Below are 23142 nucleotides of genomic sequence, written 5' to 3'. Positions count from 1 at the left end.
AGATATCAAATATTAATGATAAGTAATCGACATACGTCAATCTTACTATCCTTCTTAGACCCTCGTGTCCAACAAACGTAATAGTATATAAACCATAGCCCTGTATGCGTCATCGTACTTAGTTTTTTTTTAATACCGTGATGTAAAAAAATCCTCTAAAAGAGCTTCTGAGGGTTTATTCAATCGATGATTTAATACCATTCATGTCATTATTCACAAACGTAGAAGAGTTTGTCTTAACACTTAAGGTTTAATAAACAACGTACATAATTCTTTTGCGTGTGCACTCGTATATCCTCTTGTGTATGCTTATTTAATTCCACTAAATTTTATTCCTCCTGAGGAAGACACCCAGGCATGGGTGACTCCCTAGAAGGGAGTGAAAACACTCCAGAGGCCCAAAATGTGGCACTCGTCGATTTTACCGCCTTTTCGAATTTCATTTTGAAAGCAGCTACAGTTCTGCTCCCTGAAGATGAGTCTCAAGCTGAGCCAAAGAATTTGGTGGCTGCTCTTGATGATAAAACCAATCAGGAATGTATTCGGAAGTTTATCAGTGATCCACAAGTAACTACCCTTTATATACAAAGAAACTCTTCAAAAGGTAAGAACAAAATATTTGGATGTTTTTTTACTCCGATTTGCATGAATTTTAAACAGTTTTGACATTGTTAACTAAAATATATTAATCTGCTAATAGCTATAACCTTCTTGTTCTAATAAAATTATGTAGCATTTTCTAACGGGGCTCTCAAGCTTTTATTTCTTAATTGTTAAGCATTTCCTTCCTTAAGTTGAATAATCTAGTCTTATAAATTGAACATCATTTTTGATTCATAAGGAATTATTTTTTTAAAGTATAATTTTTTCCTTGTGTGGTCCATCTTAATTTTATAAATAAGAGCACTCCCTTTAAAAGTGTTTTATTGATGTATGTTCCAGACCATGAAAAGAAAGATAAATACTAAATATTTACTTTATTTTAAAGTAACTTATCCACAGAATTCCTAATTTTTTTATAGATGATGATACTGACCAGCCTCCGGAAGGGGAAGAAGAAAAAGAACCGGTTGTCTATTATGTCAGCAATGAGGTTCACTATAGCTCCTCAAAAATGTCTAGTTTAGTATGCATTAAACGAGGAGCTGTGATAGAGGCTGATAAAAGCATTAGAGCACAGGTATAATTCCTTGTATATCTGCCCAAGAAATATTATTTTATAAAGTTTATTTATTATAAAATTTTAGGTCCGTCTACTAAACTTTAGTGAGGGATCACCATACGAAACCTTACATGACTACGTCAGCAAAAGTGTGGCCCCCTATTTTAAGTCTTATGTCAAAGAATCAGGAAGGGCTGATAGGTAAGAAAACGTTTTAAGAGATACTATTTTAGTAAAAATGAGTGAATTGTAGAGATGGAGATAAAATGGCTCCTTCAGTTGAGAAAACCATTGCTGAGCTTGAGATGGGCCTACTACATTTGCAACAGAATATTGACATTCCTGAAATAACCCTACAAGTTCACCCATATGTGGCAACTCTAATTAAGCATTGTGCAGATGAGAGTCGAAAGCCCAAAGTATCAGATTTTAGTGATAAAGTTGAAGATTCCAATTTCTTGAATCAGTTGCAGCATGGTGTAAACAGATGGATAAAAGAAATTCAGAAGGTTGCGTTTTTTTTCTTGTGGACATATAGGAATTGTGTTAAATGATTTTTAATAATTTTAGGTGACTAAATTAGATAGAGACCCTTCTTCGGGAACTGCTCTGCAAGAGATAAGCTTTTGGCTAAATTTGGAAAGGGCACTGCATCGTATTCAAGAGAAAAGGGAGAGTTTAGAAGTTTCCCTTACTCTTGATATTTTAAAACATGGAAAGGTAAGATTTGACCTTAACAAACCCCATGTTTTAATAAACCAATTTAATTTCTCAGCGTTTTCACGCTACAGTCTCATTTGATACAGATACAGGCCTAAAACAAGCTATTGCTACTGTGAATGATTACAACCCATTAATGAAAGATTTCCCAATTAACGACTTATTATCCGCCACTGAGCTTGAAAGAATAAGAGCTGCAGTCCAACTTATATTCTCCCATTTGAAGAAAGTAAGGTCCACTAAGTACCCAATTCAACGCTGTTTACGACTAGTCGAGGCAATTTCGCGCGACTTGGGAGCACAACTGCTGAAAGTATTGGGAACTCGAAGATTAATGCATATTCCCTTTGACGAATTTGAGAAGGTCATGATCCAGTGCTTTGAAGTATTTTCAATTTGGGAGGATGAATATGAAAAGATCCAATCACTGTTGCGTGACATAATGAAGAAAAAGCGCGACGAACAAATGAAAATGGTGTGGAGAATTTCAGCCCAACACAAAAAGCTTCAAAGCCGTATGGATCAAATGCGCAAATTCCGCAGGCAGCATGAACAACTTCGCACAGTTATTGTTCGGGTTTTGAGGCCTTCCATTAGAGAAACCGCAGTTCCAATCGAGGGAGAAGAACTGGAACCGCCTAAACCAACTTTCTCTCTAGATGCCGCTGACGCTAATGCAATAGAAGAAGTCAATTTAGCTTACGAGAACGTCAAGGAAGTGGATTGTTTGGACATCTCCAAGGAAGGTCAAGACGCTTGGGATGCTGCAGTTCAGCGCTATGAGGAGCGTATTGATAGGGTTGAGGCTCGCATCACCGCTCATTTGCGTGATCAGTTGGGAACTGCCAAGAACGCCAATGAAATGTTTAGGATTTTCTCCAGATTTAATGCCCTCTTTGTGAGGCCGCATATTAGAGGAGCCATTAGGGAGTATCAAACTCATTTAATTCAACGAGTGAAGGACGACATTGAGGCGCTGCATGAGAAATTTAAGGTTGGAATTATATTCTGTTAGTTACGAGCTGGTTTTGAACGCAATTTAATGTTTATTAATCAGGTTCAATATCCTCAAAGCAATAGCGCTAGAATAAGTAAGGATCGTGACTTGCCTCCGGTTGCAGGATCAATTGTTTGGGCCAAACAGATTGACCATCAACTTACTACGTATTTGAGGCGCGTTGAAGATGTTTTAGGTGAGTTTCAGTTAAATACTAATGGTTTCCCAAAATTATCGGACTTGACTGATTCAAAATTTCAGCGCGGCATTAAAAAAGTAAAGCCCTGCATTAGTAGTGAAATACTCCGTAGGATTGTCAGTTTAAAATTCCATTCCTTAAATTGAATTCTTCCTTAAATCCTTAGGCAAAGGTTGGGAAAATCACATCGACGGCCAGAAACTCAAAGCAGATGGAGACAGTTTTCGTTTGAAACTCAACACTCTCGAAATCTTCGAAGAGTGGTCAAGAAACGTTCAACAGCGTAATTTAGGAGTATCAGGGCGCATATTCACTATTGAAGCTATCAGGGCGAAAAACGGCAGGGGGAACGTGCTGAAACTGAAAGTCAACTTTCTGCCTGAAATCATTACTTTGGCCAAGGAAGTGCGCAATTTAAAATGTCTCGGGTTCCGGGTGCCTTTGGCCATTGTCAATAAGGCTCATCAGGCCAATCAGCTGTATCCCTTTGCCATTTCCCTGATTGAGAATGCCAGAACCTACGAGATGACTTTGGAAAAGGTGAGTTTGCATTAAGAAATATTTGAGGAAATTGTGGAAACACTAGGCGAGCAATGAATTAGGCTTCTCGTTAGATATTGCGGAGGTTTTAGATTGATTTTATTATTTAATTCTGGAAGTGTTGGGGAAATTTAATGATATTCTTCCTGTATAGCTCACCCACAGGAGTAGCCAACATGGTGGGGCTAAGGTAGAATTTTCTTAGCTGTATTGAGTGGATATGAAGCGTGGTAACTTGCATGGTTGTTTATTGTTAAGTTATATTGAATGTTAAGTTAACTTACGCGGTAAAATTTAATGGTCATTATTCCAAATCTTTTGAGTATTTAGGAATTTCCTTCCTCTATTTAGGGTATAGAAATAAATTTTATTTGATATTCTAAAGGCGATTAATAAAACGCAAACTGGAAAGAAGAAAAATTCCAATTTTTGCATCAATCCTTGTTCCAGTATGGCTTTTTGCAATGTGTCAGATGGACGTACGCGGTTCTAGGCAGCCATTTTTTATCCTCTTTGAGAACGCTTGTGTTTTTTCACATATTTTGACGCAATTCTTCGAATTGCCTGTGAAGACAATTCACCAGCAGCAGTTAATAACGTCGGATATGTCATAAACTCTGTTTTGTGCAAATCTCGTTAAAAGAGTGCGAGTTAAAGTTTTTCTTTTAAAAGTATTCAAAAAAGTTATTCTGTTTGAGTTTAGTGATCCAGGAATGATGCCCTGTATCAGAAAAATGAATATTCATTTAAAATATTAACTTTTGAATAAACAGGTACCCTCACTTTCACATGAAATGCACCACCCACTAATACTAATAATTAAGTCTTGTAACTTTAGCAAAATAATGCTTCATAATGGAGTATCAAATGATCAGACATTCAATAAAAAGATACAACATTTGTTAATTAAAAAATTAATAATGAATAACATCGCCTCGTACGGTAATGCAAACACGTACTCTTTGCGGCATGCTTTGCAACAAATGATCAATATCCTCCTGGGGTATTTCATTCTATGCTACCTCAAGATGATGTCGTAGGTCATCCACATTGTTTGGAGGCCTCGGTAAATTTCGAAGACGGCGACTCATCATGTCCCAAAGATGTTCGATAGGCGATAGGTCCGATGACCGTGCAGACCAAGGCAGTATTTCCAATTGTGCTTCTTCCAGGTATTGTCGAGTAATGTTCGCACTATGTGGTCTTGCATTATCCTGTTGAAAAATGCCATTTGGTAAAGTTTGCATGAAAGGTACTAATACTGGTCTCAGAACATTGTTAATGTAGCGACGTGCGTTTAGGGTGCTTGGAATGAACACAAGAGAAGATCTTCGACCAACACATATCGCACCTCAGACCATAACACCAGGTGTTAAAGCTGTGTGGCGCCTTTCACAAAATTGCAAATTTCTTCTTTTCGTCTGACTCTTTTGCGACCATCATCGATCCATAAACAAAATCGTGACTCGTCACTGAAGACGATATTGTTCCACTCATGACTCCAATCAACTCGTTCTTGACGTCAGACCAATCTAGAAGCTTGGTGTTGGGCGGTTAGTGACAGTCGTAGATTTGGGCGGTATGAATGCAGGCCAAAAGACGAAATTCTTCTGTAAACTGTTGCCATCGACACCCGATGATTTAGAACTCCCATCCAATTTACTGCAACAGACATTGTTGTTTGAAATCGATCACCAATGACCATCCGTCTAAGAAGTCGATCTTCACGTGCATTGCTGCTACAGGGAGGACGTCCAACTGGACGATGTTGCTGAACCCTTTCTTCAGACCATGAAGATCATATTCTCGCAATCGTGGTGTGGTTCCAATTCATTCTTCGGGCAATCTCACGAAAAGAAAGTCTACTCTCCTTCATGCCGATAATTTGCCTTCTATCAAAATTTGAAACGTGGAAAAAATTTCGAAGCTGTCTCACTGGGGGCATTTTGAGATGTCTTGTTCACAGTTCAACAACAAAATAAACTGATATTTCCATGTAAATATTATTTTATTTATTTACAATTGAATAAAAAATCTAAAAAGTCAATGACAAAAAAACCACTAGCTTTCTTTCTTTTTTACTGAAAGTCTGATCATTTGATACTCCATTGCGAAGCATTATTTTGCCAAAATTACAAGACTTAATTATTAGTATTACTGGGTGGTGCATTTCATGTGAAAGTGAGTGTATTTTCCACTGATTAATCGGCCATTATGGATTGTTTTTCCTTGGTTTCTTCTGGTGCTTCCGTCGCTTAGAAACGGACGAGGTCCTGTTATGGCGTCATCGTTGTTACTTAAATTTTTTCAATTTTTTGTAGAATTTCTCGGTTTTTTCTATTTTATTCTTCGTTAGTAACGGTATCAGAACATTACGAATGAAAATGAAATAAACAATAAATATTGTTGCTTCTATATGAGTTTTTGTCGCTCCTTTGTCCATATGCGTAACTTCAGCATTGTGTGCATGGTAAATAAAGTCTTTTGCGCTATCCCACATCATAAACAATGCAATATTTCCATTATCAGATCGAGGACAAAGCCAGTATAATCCCCCTCGTGGCTGGTATGCGTAAGGATGTCCAAAATCTTATCCAAGAAGGGGCCTCTTTGGTTTGGGAGAGCTACAAACTCGATCCCTACGTCCAAAAGTTCTCCGAAACCATCGTGGGTTTTCAAGAAAAAGTTGAGGAACTAGTCATCATCGGTGAACAGCTAGAAGTCGACGTTCGGTCGTTGGAAACTTGCCCTTATTCGGCCAACACCTTCGCCGATATATTGTCGAAAATTCAACATGCAGTGGATGACTTGTCTTTGAAGCAATACTCCAATTTGAACATTTGGGTCAACAGGCTGGATGAGGAAGTTGAAAAGAATTTGGCTCGAAGGCTGCAAGCGGGTATTGAAGCTTGGACTGACGCCTTGGCGGGAACCAAGAAGGATATCGATCATAGTATGGATACAGATGCGCCGACCCAGCCTACACATAAACCAGGAGGAGATCCTCAAATTCAAACTATGATCCATGAGGTAAGTAATTTTCCTTTCGATTTTTTCATCACATATAATTTCCCTGATGGTGAAAGGTGAGAATTACCAACCAAACGATGTACTTATACCCAAGCATTGAGGAAGCCAGATTCCAGATAATGCAACAACTTTTTGCTTGGGAAGCAATTGTGACTTCTCAATTGAGACTGCAAAGCAGTAGGTAGGTTTCTTTAAAACACCATAATCGTAGATATTATATCAAATTTTTCACTGCAGATATCAAGTGGGTATTGACAAACCTGTGACTGAAACTTACAGAAATATTTTAACGAAACTCCCCACGGGCTCTCAGCCTTTAAACAACGCGTATAATGCCATTGATAGCAAAATTAAGGAGGTTGGTTTTAAAATCTTTGCTCAATGTTAGGATTTCATGCTCATGTTTAGGTTCAAAAATACGTTAATCAATGGCTGACCTACCAATCCCTGTGGGACCTTCAAGCAGATACGCTTTATGGGCAATTAGGGGAAGATATCGGCAAATGGATGCGTTGTTTGAATGATATTAAAACCACTAGAGCCACTTTTGATACTTCAGACACGAGGCGTGAATTCGGCCCGATTATCATAGATTTTGCAAAAGTCCAAAGCAAAGTATCGCTTAAATATGATTCGTGGCATAAGGAGACTTTAAGCAAATTCGGAGCTTTACTTAGCAATGAAATGGCCACTTTCCACACTAGTGTTTCTAAATCGAGAAGTGATTTGGAGCTACAAAGCATTGAAGCTGCTAGTACTTCTGATGCTGTTACTTTCATCACTTACGTTCAACATCTGAAACGCAGCATGAAGCAGTGGGAAAAACAAGTATAAATCATTTATTAAGGGTCAAACAATTGAGGTGCTGGTAACTTTAGCCGGTCTATAGCCTTACTTTCTATGAAAATGAATGAATTTAATTGACAATGCTGCTGTATTTCTAATTTATCAAAAAGTTCATGTCTCTGTTAAACTTAGCAGGCCTTCAATAATCTGTCCCTTAGTGAATGTTTTTTGGGTAACGTTGAGGTGTGTTAGGTGGAGATATACAGAGAGGGTCAGAGAATATTAGAGCGACAACGCTTCCAATTCCCTACTAATTGGCTGCATGTGGAGAATTTGGAAGGCGAATGGGGCGCTTTTAATGAAATAATTAAGCGCAAAGATTCCTCAATTCAAACTCAAGTTTCCAGTCTGCAGCAGAAAATTGTTTCTGAGGATAAAGCCGTCGAAACCAGAACCCATGACTTTTTAGGAGATTGGGAAAAGAGTAAGCCAGTAGAGGGACATCTCAGGTACACTTCAGTGCTTTTAATTTAGATTGTTTTAATTAAAAGTTTTTATTTAGACCGGATGAAGCATTGTCACAGCTGCAACTGTTTGAAAGCAAGTATGCGCGTTTAAAAGAAGAACGCGACAATGTGGCCAAAGCTAAAGAGGCCTTGGAACTTCAGGAACCAGGCGGCATCAGTACTAGTGAGGATCGCATGCAGGTCGTTTATGAGGAACTTCAAGATTTAAGGGGCGTATGGTCTGAATTGTCGAGGATATGGCAGCAAATTGATGAGACTAGAGAGAAACCTTGGTGAGTCATTTTAATGATTATTTTTATACCTTGCATTAACTCGTTTGGTTACTCATTTTATGTTGTGATTTAGGCTTTCAATACAACCCAGAAAACTGCGTCAGCAACTGGATACAATGTCTAGCCAACTAAAGGAACTCCCCGCTAGGCTTCGCCAATATGCCTCTTACGAATACGTGAAGAAAACCCTTCAAACGTACACGAAAGTTAACATGCTCATTGTTGAGCTTAAATCAGATGCCCTTAAGGAACGCCATTGGAAACAGTTGATGAAACAACTTAGAGTTAATTGGGTTCTCAGCGACTTGACTTTGGGCCAAGTTTGGGATGTGAATTTGCAGAAAAACGAATCAGTTGTGAAAGATGTGATACTAGTAGCTCAAGGAGAGATGGCGTTGGAAGAATTTTTGAAACAAGTGCGAGAATCTTGGCAAACCTATGAGTTAGATTTGATCAATTACCAGAATAAGTGCAAGATTATTAGAGGCTGGGACGATTTGTTTAATAAAGTGAAGGAACACATCAATTCTGTGGCCGCCATGAAGCTTTCGCCTTACTACAAGGTATTTGAAGAGGAAACTCTGACTTGGGAGGAGAAATTGAATCGTATTAACGCCCTCTTTGACGTCTGGATCGACGTTCAACGTCGCTGGGTTTACCTTGAAGGCATCTTCTCTGGTAGTGCGGATATCAAAACGTTGCTCCCAGTAGAAACCTCCCGCTTTCAAAGCATTAGCTCCGAGTTTTTGGGCTTAATGAAGAAAGTCAGCAAATCCCCAATGGTCATGGACGTGTTGAATATCCCAGGAGTCCAACGAGCCTTGGAACGCCTTGCAGATCTATTGGGAAAAATCCAAAAAGCATTGGGCGAGTATCTTGAAAGGGAAAGAACTTCATTCCCGAGATTTTACTTTGTGGGAGACGAGGATTTGCTGGAGATCATCGGCAACAGCAAGAACATTGCCAGATTACAAAAACACTTCAAGAAAATGTTTGCGGGAGTGGCTTCGATTATTCTCAATGAGGATAATACAGTAATTCTGGGAATTGCCTCTAGAGAAGGCGAGGAAGTTGCTTTCCGTACTCCGGTTTCCACTGTGGAGCATCCGAAAATCAACGAATGGCTTTCGTTGGTAGAGAAGGAGATGCGGGTTACTTTAGCTTCAAGTTTAACTCAGGCAGTGCAAGATATAAAGCAGTTTAAGGACGGGATTGATCCGAAGAGTTTTATGGAGTGGTGTGACAAATACCAAGCTCAGATTGTTGTGCTTGCAGCGCAGATATTCTGGAGTGAGGAAGTTGAAGCTGCTTTAACCAAGGTAAGTTTTCACTAACTTGAAAAAGATCTGTAAACAGAATATTATCTTCACCTCTGAATACAAAAATAATGAATTTCAAAATGTCGCAAATAAAGACATTAAATGGAATGTAATAATAAATATATAATAATTTTTTTCAAGATGAATGGAGAACCGCAGAAAGGTCCAATGGAAAAAGTCTTACAATTAGTTGAAAACACCCTAAACGTACTGGCCGATTCGGTACTTCAAGAACAACCCCAATTAAGGAGAAAGAAGCTAGAGCATCTAATCAACGAATTCGTGCACAAGAGAACAGTAACCAGGAAACTTGTTTCTGGTGGGGTGTGCAGCAACAAAGCTTTTGAGTGGCTTTGTCAAATGAGGCAAGAATCGCTTTTTCTGTTTAACTGAATAATCAACATTTTTTCTGTAGATTCTACTTTGATCCCCGCCAAACCGAAGTCTTAAAACAGCTAACGATTCACATGGCAAATGCCAGATTTTATTATGGATTTGAATATTTGGGGGTGCAAGACCGATTAGTACAAACTCCTTTAACAGACCGGTGTTACTTAACTATGACTCAGGCTTTAGAAGCCCGATTGGGTGGTTCTCCTTTTGGTAAGCATTTCTTAAACCCAAAAAAATTTTGAAATGATAATTTTGAAACTAGGTCCTGCGGGTACTGGTAAAACCGAATCAGTGAAGGCCCTGGGTAACCAACTAGGCCGATTCGTTCTGGTGTTTAATTGCGACGAAACTTTCGATTTTCAAGCAATGGGCAGGATTTTCGTTGGTTTATGCCAGGTGGGTGCTTGGGGATGTTTCGACGAGTTTAACCGATTAGAAGAGAGGATGTTATCTGCTGTTTCGCAGCAAATTCAGACCATTCAAGAGGCTTTGAAGAGCCAGAAAGAGAGCAGCAAACAGTCAGGACAAACAGGAAGTATGTTTGGTGTTTTATGAGTGGTTATTGGGCACTATTTGGGTTTTTGAATCAGGTATTAGCGTGGAGTTAGTGGGAAAGCAAGTCAAAGTTTCCCCTGATATGGCAATTTTCATCACTATGAATCCGGGTTATGCGGGTCGTTCCAATTTACCTGACAATTTAAAAAAATTGTTCAGATCTCTGGCCATGACTACTCCAGATCGCCAGCTCATTGCCGAGGTGATGCTCTTCTCTCAAGGATTCAGGAGTGCCGAGAAATTGGCTTGCAAGATTGTACCTTTCTTCAAGTATATTTTTTCACTAAAAATGGGTTTCAATGTTAACGATTTACAATTCTAGATTGTGTGACGAACAGCTTTCCAATCAATCGCACTACGACTTTGGGCTTCGTGCTTTAAAATCCGTGCTAATATCCGCCGGAAATGTCAAGAGAGACCGAATTCAGAGAATAAAAGAGGGTATGACGCAGAGAGGGGAGACTAATATCGATGAGGCCAGTATCGCAGAGAATTTGCCCGAGCAGGAAATCCTTATTCAATCAGTTTGCGAAACTATGGTGCCCAAGTTGGTGGCCGAAGATATCCCCCTGCTTTTCAGCCTTTTAAATGACGTCTTCCCCAATGTTCAGTACACCAGAGCTGAGATGAAAGGTATGTGTTTTTTTACAGTGCATTACAAAGTGATAGAAATTTGAAAATTTGCGCAGGCCTTAAAGATGAAATTAGGAAGGTTTGTGTTGAAGAGTATTTGGTATGTGGCGAAGGAGATGAACATGGATCAGCATGGATGGAGAAGGTAAGAAGTTTTTTTATTTCGAAATTTATAGCATTGCACTATGGTTTCTAAGAGTATTTTCTGGGCCAAGATTAAAAGTGAACAAATGTTGACAGCAAAAATCATAAGAAAACAGTTTCATGATTTAAAAGAGCATTATTCTAGGAAGATTGTGAATCCATTTTCATAACAAAATACTGTAACATATGCATACATCTTAACATATGATAACAAAAAAATTGTACAGATTGGCACAAAATTAACAGGTAGCACTGTACTAAAATGAAAGAACTTTATAACAACAATTAATTTTCGGTTCGCATGTAGGTAAAGTCGAAATTATAACTTCGGCCAAGCACATATACTCATCAGCATAGATTTAGTGTATGGGACCCTAATATAGCGATCTCCATCAACTATAATTTTTATGTAAAAAATGTACAATTCTACTTCCTGCAATGTAATTTATTTATTCATTGGGTTTTGTGCCTATAAAATTAAGTTTTAGAAACCATAGTATGTCATTTTGTTGCTAATGAGCACTGCTTTGGCTTGGGTCAATAAATGCAATTCTTTTATGTACATATTACTACAAAAGCACCCTCATTCCATGCTGCACAGAGGGACACGTGGGTAGCCAAGGTATTAGTCATCAAGCTATTTCTCAAACGCTTTGCATGTAAAAATCCATAATTTAATACAATGTAATTTAAAGTTTAAACGAACTTATTTCAAGTAAAGTTCGATGTAAATTATATAAACGCCTTGCTCTCATGATCAATGCTTAGAGCAATGTAAGATTGTATGTGCGTAAATCGATGTTTTCGCACTACTAACTACGGTGGTCGTTTTTATTTTCTTAGGAAATTGTGGGAAAAATATAATGCACAAATTACTTTGAATAGGTGCTCCAACTCTATCAAATTAGCAACTTGAACCATGGTCTAATGATGGTGGGCCCTAGCGGCTCCGGCAAAAGCTCAGCATGGCGAGTGCTTCTCAAAGCGCTAGAACGCTTTGAAGGGGTTGAGGGAGTTGCGCATGTAATCGATCCTAAAGCCATTAGTAAAGAAGCATTATATGGTGTCTTAGATCCGAACACTAGAGAGTGGACCGATGGTCTTTTCACACATATTTTAAGGTTAAGTTTTGAGTGTTTTTTAAAAAACTAGTGAGCTTATTTTGGAGTTATATACACAGAAAAATCATAGATAATGTAAGAGGAGAAATCAACAAACGTCAGTGGATAATTTTCGATGGAGATGTCGATCCTGAGTGGGTGGAAAACTTGAATTCAGTGCTTGATGACAACAAACTTTTAACTCTGCCTAATGGAGAGCGTTTGTCCTTGCCGCCCAATGTTAGGATTATGTTTGAGGTATTAATTTCTTTGTTTTTATAATGTAATTTCGATAACCTTCTTCCTCAAGGTACAAGATTTGAAATACGCCACTCTAGCTACAGTCTCCAGGTGCGGCATGGTTTGGTTCTCTGAAGATGTTTTATCTACTGAAATGATTTTCGAGAATTACATGCTGCGCCTTAAGAATATCCCCCTGGAAGAAGGTGAGTTTGTTTTGAGTTTGGTTTTATAACAAGATAAAGAGTGGTTTCTAAATGAAAACATCGTTTGAGTTTTATATTTGTCAAAATAGAAAATCTTGTTACAGGCCCACAAGACTTTGTAGTAGTAGCAGGTAGTGACAGAGCTTATTAATCTTATGTTCTAATATCTACTAATCCAACAATAAAAATCAGTAACATTCGTTGCCTGTTGATGTTGTAGAAACATGCATTTAAATTGTTTTCTTCAGGTCAATTTTTAGGACTCAATACTGCTTAGAGTTTGACTTTCGACATATTGAAAAAATTTAAAGACTTTTGTTATCTCTACAAAAGAGGTGGTACGATATGTATATATATATAGTCAGTAATCGTCAATTAAATCCAAGGGAAAATTAAAACGGTTTTAGAAAAGTTCTATTTTTGCGTATATTGCGGAAAGTTTACACTTACATAACACACATTACACAATTCCAAAAAAGTATTTAATCAACCTTGTAACTCCTCAAATAACCCAAAAACGATCATCTTGTCTATGAATCTGGATAATCACATATTGCGGGATATATAGGTTTTTTAAACGTAATTTTCCTAGCAACACATTCGTACTATAACAATTCTACTTTACTGTTAATTTTAAGCCGATAGCCTTAAAGTAACCTTCAATAAATCCTAATATTTCAGCTTTCTCCTTAATAGTAAAATATTTCTCCCATCTCAATAATACTGTAAATATTCCTGTACAGAACACTAACGCACATTTATCGCGTTTGCATAAGTTTGCTTTTTTATTTACTTTATCCTTAGGTGAAGAAGACAGTTTCGGCAAAAAAGAAAACAAGGAAGACACTCTTTCCCCCACCTTGCAAGTTCAGCAGGATGTAGCCAATCTCCTCCAACCTTACTTGCAACCAGATGGCCTGGTAGTGCGTTGTTTGGAATACGCAATGGAACAAGAACACATAATGGACTTCACCAGATTGAGAGCTCTCAGCTCGCTTTTCTCCATGCTTAATCAAAGCGTGAGGTTCGTGGTAGTTTTTTGACGTTAAAATTTTGCTAATGAAATGCATAGGAATGTCTTAGCATACAATCACTCACACAACGATTTTCCGTTGCCCTATGAGACTTTGGAGCGCTATATTCCCAAGTGCATGGTGTACGCCGCTTTGTGGAGCTTTGCCGGCGATGCCAAGCTTAAAGTTCGGTCGGAATTAGGTGATTTTGTCAGATCAATCACCACTATACCCCTGCCTCCCGATAACAACATGCCTATAATTGATTATGAGGTTACTATAGAAGGAGAGTGGGCTCCTTGGTCTAATAAAGTACCACAGATCGAAGTAGAGACTCATAAAGTTGCCTCTCCCGATATTGTAGTCCCTACATTGGATACTGTGAGGCACGAGTCGCTGTTATATACTTGGTTAGCTGAACACAAACCTTTAGGTTCGATTTTTTTAATAATTGCGTTTATTTAAAATAATAAATACATTTTATAGTGTTGTGTGGTCCTCCCGGCTCTGGTAAAACCATGACCCTCTTCTCAGCCTTACGAGCTTTGCCGGACATGGAAGTGGTGGGTCTGAATTTCTCGTCAGCTACAACTCCTGAGCTCTTATTGAAGACATTCGACCATTACTGTGAATACAGAAAGACGCCAAATGGAGTTGTGTTAGCTCCGGTGCAGGTATGTTTCTGGAAAACTAGTAATCTTTTTTTTTATATGTACGGGTTTTAGTTGGGTAAATGGTTGGTGTTATTCTGTGACGAAATAAATTTGCCGGACATGGACAATTACGGCACCCAAAGGGTGATAATGTTCCTAAGACAGATTGTGCAGCAAAAAGGATTTTATCGGGCGTCAGATCAGGCTTGGGTGACCATGGAACGCATTCAGTTTGTGGGAGCTTGTAATCCTCCTACTGATCCTGGAAGAAAACCCCTTTCGCATAGGTAACTTTACCACACAGATACATTAAAGAAGAAAAACAAGGCTATGTGTTATTATTAAATTATTTCATATTGACACTTTTTTTTCTTGATTAACCTATAAATACATATTTGTTATAAAGGTTCCTGCGTCATGTCCCGGTAATCTACGTGGACTATCCAGGAGAAACCTCTTTAAAGCAGATTTACGGCACCTTCGCTAGAGCAATGCTTCGACTAACCCCCGGACTGAAAGGTTACGCGGAACCTCTTACAAATGCCATGGTTGAGTTCTATTTGGCTTCCCAGGATCGATTTACCCAAGACATGCAACCTCACTATGTATATTCACCTCGTGAAATGACCCGTTGGGTTCGCGGCATTTGCGAGGCCATAAGGTATGTTTTTTACACTTATGAAATCATTGTCTACAACATTTTTGATAGGCCTCTAGACGCTCTTAGAGTGGAAGGCTTAGTCCGGCTCTGGGCCCACGAAGCACTTAGACTGTTTCAAGATCGTTTAGTAGAAAATTCAGAGCGTCAATGGACCAATGAAAATATAGATGCAGTGGCATTAAAGCACTTCCCATCCGCCAACTGCGAAAAGGCTCTGGAAAGGCCGATTTTGTACAGTAATTGGTTGTCCAAAGACTACATGCCGGTGGATAGAGAACAATTAAGAGAATACGTGAAAGCTAGACTTAAAGTTTTCTACGAGGAAGAATTGGACGTGCCTCTAGTGCTTTTCGATGAAGTCCTTGATCACGTATTAAGGATTGACCGAATTTTCAGACAACCGCAAGGGCACTTGCTACTGATCGGTGTCTCGGGAGCTGGAAAAACTACATTGTCTCGATTCGTAGCTTGGATGAATGGCTTGTCAATATTCCAAATTAAGGTACACAATAAGTACACTGCTGAAGACTTCGACGAAGATTTAAGATCGGTTTTGAGAAGGGCGGGATGCAAAGATGAGAAGATTGCCTTTATTTTGGATGAGTCTAACATGTTAGATTCGAGTTTCTTAGAGCGAATGAATACCTTATTAGCTAATGGGGAAGTTCCAGGACTTTTCGAGGGTGACGAATACACTACCTTAATGACGCAGTGCAAAGAGGGAGCTCAAAGAGAGGGTGAGTTTAAAAAAAGTTCATTAATGCTCTCTGTTATACAGGGCAATTCTAAAAAATTCTCCCTCCGCTCCTCATATTAAGATACTAAATAAAACCTGCAAATACAATAATTGCAGGTCTAATGCTTGATTCCAACGATGAGCTATACAAATGGTTTACCCAGCAAGTAATGCGTAATTTGCACGTCGTCTTTACCATGAACCCATCCACCGACGGACTTAAAGATAGAGCTGCCACATCGCCCGCCTTATTTAATCGTTGTGTCTTGAATTGGTTTGGTGACTGGTCAGATGGAGCCCTGTATCAGGTATATTTTACATTACTTTTTCTATCAATATGATTTTTTTCTGGCTAATGTGTGAGTGTAGGTCGGAAAAGAGTTCACTAACCGTGTGGATTTGGATCGTCCGACCTGGAAAGCCCCCGATTTCTTCCCTGCCTCATGCAGCTTTGTACCAGCCACTCCTCACCACCGCGAAGCCGTCATTAACGCCTGCGTTTACGTACATCAAACCCTACATAAAGCCAACGTGAGACTCGCAAAGAGAGGAGGTCGCACCATGGCTATAACTCCAAGACACTATCTCGATTTTATTCATCATTTTGTCAAACTCCACAACGAAAAACGTTCGGATTTAGAGGAGCAACAATTGCACCTTAATGTCGGCTTGAATAAGATCGCCGAGACTGTGGAACAAGTGGAGGAAATGCAGAAGAGTCTCGCTGTGAAATCCCAAGAGTTGCATGCGAAAAACGAAGCGGCTAACGCGAAACTAAAGCAGATGGTCAAGGATCAACAAGAAGCGGAGAAAAAGAAAGTGCAGAGCCAAGAGATCCAGCAGCAATTGGCCGAGCAAACTGTGCATATAGAACAGAAGCGAACTGAAGTAGTAGCCGATTTAGCGCAGGTCGAACCTGCAGTCATTGACGCTCAGACTGGTAAGTTTTCTTTTTATATGTACTTATTCTAATCTAAAGACATGTAGCTGTTAAGTCGATAAAGAAACAACATCTAGTGGAAGTACGATCTATGGCAAATCCTCCGGCCACTGTGAAAATGGCATTGGAGTCGGTGTGTTTGTTACTGCACGAGAACGCAAACGAATGGCGCTCAATTCGCTCAGTGGTTATGCGTGACAACTTCATTGCCACGATCGTTAATTTCAGCGGGGAGAATCTAACGTAAGGCCCAACGGCTTATACGTAAACGCTCCTTTCCTCTTGTCTTTTGCCTGACTTATTAGAATGATTGGCATGAGCGTATATATTTTCAGGCTTTTCAGAAATTTGGGTGTTGTTGTCACTGCAGCAGCAATCGTCTTAGTTTTGTTTTTTTATTAAATTGAGTTTAGAGTAGGTTTTGTCATTATATTTTTGTTGCTGAGTACAACAAACGCCAGGGCATCCTTGAACAGTACTAATGTATACCGGGTGGCACGAGAGTCGTATAGCAACCCGTGACTTTTTTATTTGCTGAGCATTTGATTTTTGAATTGGAAAGTTGATATTTTGTTTTGTTCTTCGCGATAACAACGACACTCTAATGTTCGTTGTACCAGCAATATTCGTACAAACGCGTACGTTTTTTTAATACTTTCACGCTTAGCTTAATTTCCTTTCGCTTATTTCCATTTTATTTTTACCTTTACACAGCCGTAAAGTCAATCAAAAAACAACAATTGGTCGAAATCCGTTCCATGGCGAATCCTCCTGCCATTGTTAAACTGGCTCTCGAGTCTATTTGCCTTTTGCTGGGGGAGAACGCCAGCGACTGGAAGTCGATCCGGGCCGTGATCATGCGCGATAATTTCATCAACACCGTCGTCAACAGTTTCAACACTGAGGACATTAGGTAGGTGCATGCCGCTGATCATAGCCTATTATATTTCCGTTTGCTCATAGACTTGTAAAATCCATAATATCACCATGCATTATCCGCAAAACAAATAACTCTGAATTTTTAGTGACGAGGTCCGTGATAGAATGAAAGCCAAATACCTGAGCAATCCAGACTACAACTTCGAGAAAGTGAATCACGCCAGTAACGCGTGCGGACCTCTAGTGAAGTGGGCAATGGCTCAAATTCAGTACGCAGACATGTTGAAGAAAGTTGAGCCTTTGCGTCAGGAATTGAGTTCTTTGGAGACTCAAGCTGAGGTTAATAAACAACGTGGGGAAGATGTTAAAAATCTGCTCAGTCAGTTGGAACAAAGCATTGCTTCATATAAAGAAGAATATGCGCAGCTCATTGCGCAGGCACAAGCTATAAAAACCGATTTAGAAAATGTCCAGGCTAAAGTTAATAGATCAATTGCGCTTTTGAAATCTTTAGTGATAGAAAGAGAAAGGTGGGAAGCCACTAGCGAAACATTCAGGGCTCAGATGTCTACAATTGTAGGGGACGTTCTACTGTCCGCAGCTTTTATAGCTTATGGGGGATACTTTGACCAACACTACCGACAAAATTTGTTTACTACATGGTGCCAGCACCTGACACAAGCAGCAATTTTATATAGACCTGATATAGCTAGAACCGAGTACCTTTCCAATCCCGATGAAAGGCTTCGCTGGCAGGCTAATGCTTTACCTTCAGACGAATTATGCACTGAAAACGCGATCATGCTGAAGAGATTCAACAGATACCCCCTCATTATCGATCCTTCGGGACAGGCTACAGAGTTCATAATGAACGAGTACAAAGACCGTAAAATAACCAAAACTAGCTTTTTGGATGATTCGTTTAGGAAAAATTTAGAATCAGCCCTGAGATTTGGCAACCCGCTTCTAGTGCAGGACGTAGAGAATTATGATGCGATATTAAACCCTGTACTCAATAGGGAATTGCGCAGGACTGGTGGTCGTGTGCTAATTACTCTTGGTGATCAAGACATTGATTTATCTCCATCCTTCATTATTTTCCTCTCTACCAGAGACCCCACCGTGGAATTCCCTCCAGATATCTGTTCCCGAGTTACCTTTGTCAACTTTACAGTGACCAGAAGCTCACTACAAAGCCAGTGTTTAAATCAGGTTTTGAAAGCTGAACGTCCCGATATTGATGCTAAGCGTTCAGATTTGTTGAAGCTACAAGGGGAGTTCCATTTGAGGTTGAGGCAGTTGGAGAAATCTTTGCTGCAAGCGCTCAATGACGCCAAAGGCAAGATTTTGGACGACGACAGCGTGATTACTACACTTGAAACTTTGAAAAAAGAGGCTGCTGAAATCGGTCAAAAGGTGGAGGAGACTGATAAAGTTATTTCTGAGATCGAAACTGTGTCCCAGCAATATCTGCCTCTATCCCAAGCTTGTAGCAACACATATTTTACAATGGACAGTCTCAATCAAGTCCACTTCCTCTATCAATATTCGTTGCAGTTCTTCCTGGATATGTTTAATAGCGTGTTGCTCAGCAATAGCAATCTGGATGGGATCTCTGATTACCAACAGAGGCTTAATATAATCACCACTGATCTGTTCCAAGTGGTTTACGAGAGGATCGCCAGAGGAATGCTGCATAATGACAGGATGACTTTCGCTATTCTTCTAAGTAGAATTTACCTTAAGGGCCTTCCTAACGAACCTAACTATGACCAAGAGTTCAACTTCTTCTTAAGAGCCAAAGAGGGTCTTTTAAGTTCTTCTTCTGGGCTTATTGTGGACGGTTTGAATACAGAGCAACAAGAAGCGATGACTCGTCTATCTCTGCGGTATGGTGTTTTTTATTCTGTTAATAAAATCATGGTAATATTGAACTCATCTAGATTGCCTGCTTTCAAGAAACTCCCAGAAAAAATCAAGGAAATGCCGGAATTTACTGCATGGCTTCAACAAAGTGCTCCAGAACAAGCGGTTCCAAGATTGTGGATCGAAGAAAAACAGCTTAGTCCTATCGGTACGGCCATGTATCAACTGCTGGTCATTCAAGCTTTCAGGCCGGATAGAATCATAGCGGCTGCTTCGTTGTTCGTTTCTGCAGTTATGGGACAAGACTTCATGGCCGCTGCTGAAAAAGAGCTAGATTTAGCAGCAATTATCGAAAAGGAGATCAAAGGTGAGCGTTTGATTTTCTAAATTAAATGTTCAATTAAATTCAAAATATTCTGCATGCACACAAAACAAGATTTTTTTAATATATTTAATTATCACAACTCTATATATACCCAAGTTTAGAAATCTTAATATTTTAGCTAGCGTACCAGTTCTCCTATGTTCAGTACCCGGTTTCGACGCTTCCAGCAGAGTAGACGACTTAGCTGCAGAGTTAAACAAACCGATATCCAGTATCGCAATTGGTTCCGCTGAAGGTTTTAACCAGGCAGATCGAGCCATTAACATGGCTTGCAAGACAGGAAGGTAATTTTTTAAATTGGAAAAATACTGCCATTGCTCATGTTTTTCGTTTAAAATTCAGATGGGTCATCTTGAAAAACGTACACCTTGCCCCACAATGGCTAGTACAGCTAGAAAAGAAGTTGCATTCATTGCAACCTCACGCTAGCTTCAGGCTGTTCCTTACCATGGAAATTAACCCTAAGCTGCCCGTAAATTTATTGAGAGCTGGAAGAATATTTGTTTTCGAGCCACCACCGGGTATTAGGGCTAATTTGCTCAGAACTTTTAGCACTGTATGGCTTTGTTTAGACAAATGTTTAGATTGAATGCATATATTGAAAACGTTTTATAGGTGCCTGCAAGTAGAATGATGAAGGCTCCGAATGAAAGAGCTAGATTATACTTCCTTCTAGCTTGGTTCCATGCGATAGTTCAAGAAAGATTGAGGTATTGCCCTCTAGGGTGGGCCAAATATTACGAATTCAGTGAAAGTGATTTGAGAGTTGCCTGTGATACTCTGGATACATGGATTGACACAACAGCCATGGTACTTTTTTTTAAATTAAATTGGGCATAGATAATCGTTGTTGTTGTTTATAGGGAAGAACCAATTTGCCCCCTGAAAAGGTCCCCTGGGATGCTCTGGTGACTCTTTTCTCACAGTCCATTTATGGGGGAAAAATTGACAACTTATTCGATCAAAGATTGCTCCAATCATTCCTTCACAAACTCTTCACCTCAAAAAGTTTTGAGGGCGATTTTGCCTTGGTAGCGAATATTGATAATGGCCCCAATGGCAACAGACATATAACAATGCCTGATGGCACTAGAAGGTTCCACTTTATTATATTAATATAGTTTTATATTGTTTTCATTACTATTAAATTTGTAGAGACCATTTTCTGAAGTGGATAGAAAGCTTGGCAGACAGGCAAACTCCTGCCTGGTTGGGCCTGCCCAACAATGCGGAAAAAGTGCTTTTAACAACCAGGGGCACAGATCTTATAAGCAAATTGCTGAAGATGCAGCAACTGGAAGACGACGATGAATTAGCCTATAAAGTACGTTATGTCGGAGCTTGCTTTGAAGAGCGAATTTAAGGATGAGTTTTTTTGCAGATGGATGAAACATCACAAGCAGATTTAACTGCCCAAATCGACGGTAGACCGTCTTGGATGAAAACTCTGCATAATTCAGCTCTCACTTGGCTGCAGCTTCTTCCCAAATCGCTACAAACTCTCAAACGAACCGTGGAAAATATTAAAGATCCACTTTACAGATATTTTGAGCGGGAAGTTAATTCGGCTTCCAAACTTCTCTTGGATGTGATTCATGATTTGAATGACGTTCTGTTGATTTGCCAGGTAAGTGCTTTAGTATTTTCAATACAACTTTGTAATGTTTTTAATTAGGGGGAGAAGAAACAAACTAACTATCATAGAACTATGTTGGCGGAATTGGTGCGAGGGATTATTCCGGGAAATTGGCACAGATATACAGTTCCGAAGGGTTGCACGGTGATTCAGTGGATCACAGATTTCAGCCAGAGGGTAAAGCAGTTGCAGCAAATATCGCAAGTGGTTTCTACGTCAGGAGCAAAGGAATTGCAGGTTAGTGAAACATTTATAAAGCTGTAATAGAGTAATTTTCTAAAAGTTAATATTTTCTGAAATATACTTCACCGAAAATATCCAAATATCATCCAATCTTTGTTTATTTTATTTTCCAGAGTTTCCCGGTTTGGTTGGGAGGCCTATTAAACCCTGAAGCTTGGATCACAGCTACCCGACAGTGCGTAGCCCAGGCTAACAGCTGGTCTCTCGAGGAATTACATTTGGACGTTACCATTACTGACTCCCACGATACTTCATCCATTCCTCACGATTGTTTCGCAGTAGTAGGTCAGTAGATGTTTAAAAACTTAAGAAAAACATGCATTTCTGTTTCGTCTTCAACGACTTGGTCTATTCGCACTAGCATCTTATATCTCAAATAATATTTTAAAACTTATATACTTCTCCTTTTCCTGAAGGTCTGAAACTACAAGGAGCTCAATGCAAAAACAATCAGCTGCTCCTAACTTCTAGTATTATGTCTGAGCTTCCAATTACCTTACTGCGATGGGTGCGCACCGCCGATGACAAACAATCGGGAAGCAAGTTATCATTGGCCGTTTACTTGAATTCCACGAGAACCGAGCTCTTGTACACCGTGGATTTGAATATAGCGCCCGGTCAAGATCCGCATAGCTTCTACGAAAGAGGCGTTGCTTTGCTTACTTCAACTGCTTTAAATTAAGAAATGTTTGTTTTTTTTTTTAATTTATCTGCAAAGTAGCTTGAACATAGGTTTTAAAGGGTGTAAGCCACTGTGTTCAAATTTGCTTATTTATTTTTATTAATATATATTTATCTCCCCAAGGGTAAAAAAGTATTTATTGTAACCAAATAATCTTGGCAATCGTTATTAATAAAATTAACCACGTTAATGTTAGTAGATATTGAGAATGAAATTGACACGTCTTTATTTTTACTTCAGTTCCTTTACTAACTTTCTTACTTTAAAATCCGTGATACCGTTTATAGTGCACGACCTTAGCTAATAAATAGTTATAGCGCCTTCATAATTGTTTAGACGTCATGACATCAACTTACCATTCCGAAAAATGCGCTTGTTTCACGTAAGAAAACCTGTACTTTTTTTTCCAAACTGAATGTTATGTGCAAAAAAAGAAATCTACCTACGTATCGGAGCCAGTGCTGAGTGTGAGTTTTAAATGGCGTCACAAATGGAAAGGTCGTTTTGAGTTGATAAAGAAGCTTGGGTTCCGCAATGCACCTCAGCATTGCGTTTTCATTTTCAAATAGAAAGGTATCCATTGTAGTATATAAAATTTAAGATAATTCAATAAGAGATACAACAT

At 39.2% G+C, this 23142-nt stretch overlaps 1 protein-coding gene across 13 annotated transcripts; it reads left to right on the top strand.

Moving 5' to 3' along the window:
- The first annotated feature begins 125 nt into the window (after positions 1–125).
- On the top strand, positions 126–22731 carry Dhc64C (dynein heavy chain, cytoplasmic). 13 transcript variants are annotated; one of them, XM_066286784.1, is made up of 47 exons: positions 126–604; positions 1023–1180; positions 1248–1363; positions 1416–1671; positions 1733–1882; positions 1938–2876; positions 2940–3075; positions 3245–3618; positions 3773–3808; positions 6148–6648; positions 6705–6829; positions 6886–7006; positions 7057–7476; positions 7687–7943; positions 7997–8233; positions 8307–9552; positions 9694–9917; positions 9968–10155; positions 10208–10480; positions 10536–10770; positions 10823–11133; positions 11190–11278; positions 11879–11899; positions 12163–12398; positions 12458–12635; positions 12688–12823; positions 12928–12954; positions 13628–13847; positions 13896–14269; positions 14323–14510; positions 14562–14776; positions 14896–15150; positions 15199–15887; positions 16004–16194; positions 16256–16826; positions 16874–17069; positions 17852–19594; positions 19649–19938; positions 20075–20240; positions 20299–20512; positions 20572–20766; positions 20820–21052; positions 21112–21280; positions 21338–21583; positions 21632–21829; positions 21949–22120; positions 22252–22731. In XM_066286784.1, the coding sequence occupies exons 1-47, from the start codon at positions 358–360 to the stop codon at positions 22515–22517; spliced, it is 14028 nt and encodes a 4675-aa protein (XP_066142881.1). In that variant the 5' UTR covers positions 126–357; the 3' UTR covers positions 22518–22731. The 13 variants fall into 13 exon arrangements, with proteins under 13 accessions (XP_066142881.1, XP_066142880.1, XP_066142886.1 ...); XM_066286783.1 differs by lacking the exon at positions 16874–17069 and adding an exon at positions 17541–17739 and having other exon boundaries at positions 127–604; XM_066286789.1 differs by lacking the exons at positions 3773–3808; positions 16874–17069 and adding an exon at positions 17541–17739 and having other exon boundaries at positions 127–604.
- Positions 22732–23142: the final 411 nt, after the last annotated feature.

Source organism: Euwallacea fornicatus, chromosome 10, assembly GCF_040115645.1.
Source record: "Euwallacea fornicatus isolate EFF26 chromosome 10, ASM4011564v1, whole genome shotgun sequence".
In the NCBI taxonomy this organism is placed as follows: Eukaryota; Metazoa; Arthropoda; class Insecta; order Coleoptera; family Curculionidae; genus Euwallacea; species Euwallacea fornicatus.
The sequence above is the reverse complement of the archived record's forward strand: the minus strand, read 5'-3'. Positions and strand labels throughout refer to the sequence as shown.

Excerpts from the sequence above, each read along its gene's own strand:
- Dhc64C (XM_066286783.1), top strand. The coding sequence starts at position 358 with ATGGGTGACTCCCTAGAAGGGAGTGAAAACACTCCAGAGGCCCAAAAT. Across the intron at positions 12,955-13,627 it reads AGACTTTGTAGTAGTAGCAG|GTGAAGAAGACAGTTTCGGC; the intron begins GTAGTGACAGAG and ends CTTTATCCTTAG. Across the intron at positions 21,584-21,631 it reads ACGTTCTGTTGATTTGCCAG|GGGGAGAAGAAACAAACTAA; the intron begins GTAAGTGCTTTA and ends GTTTTTAATTAG.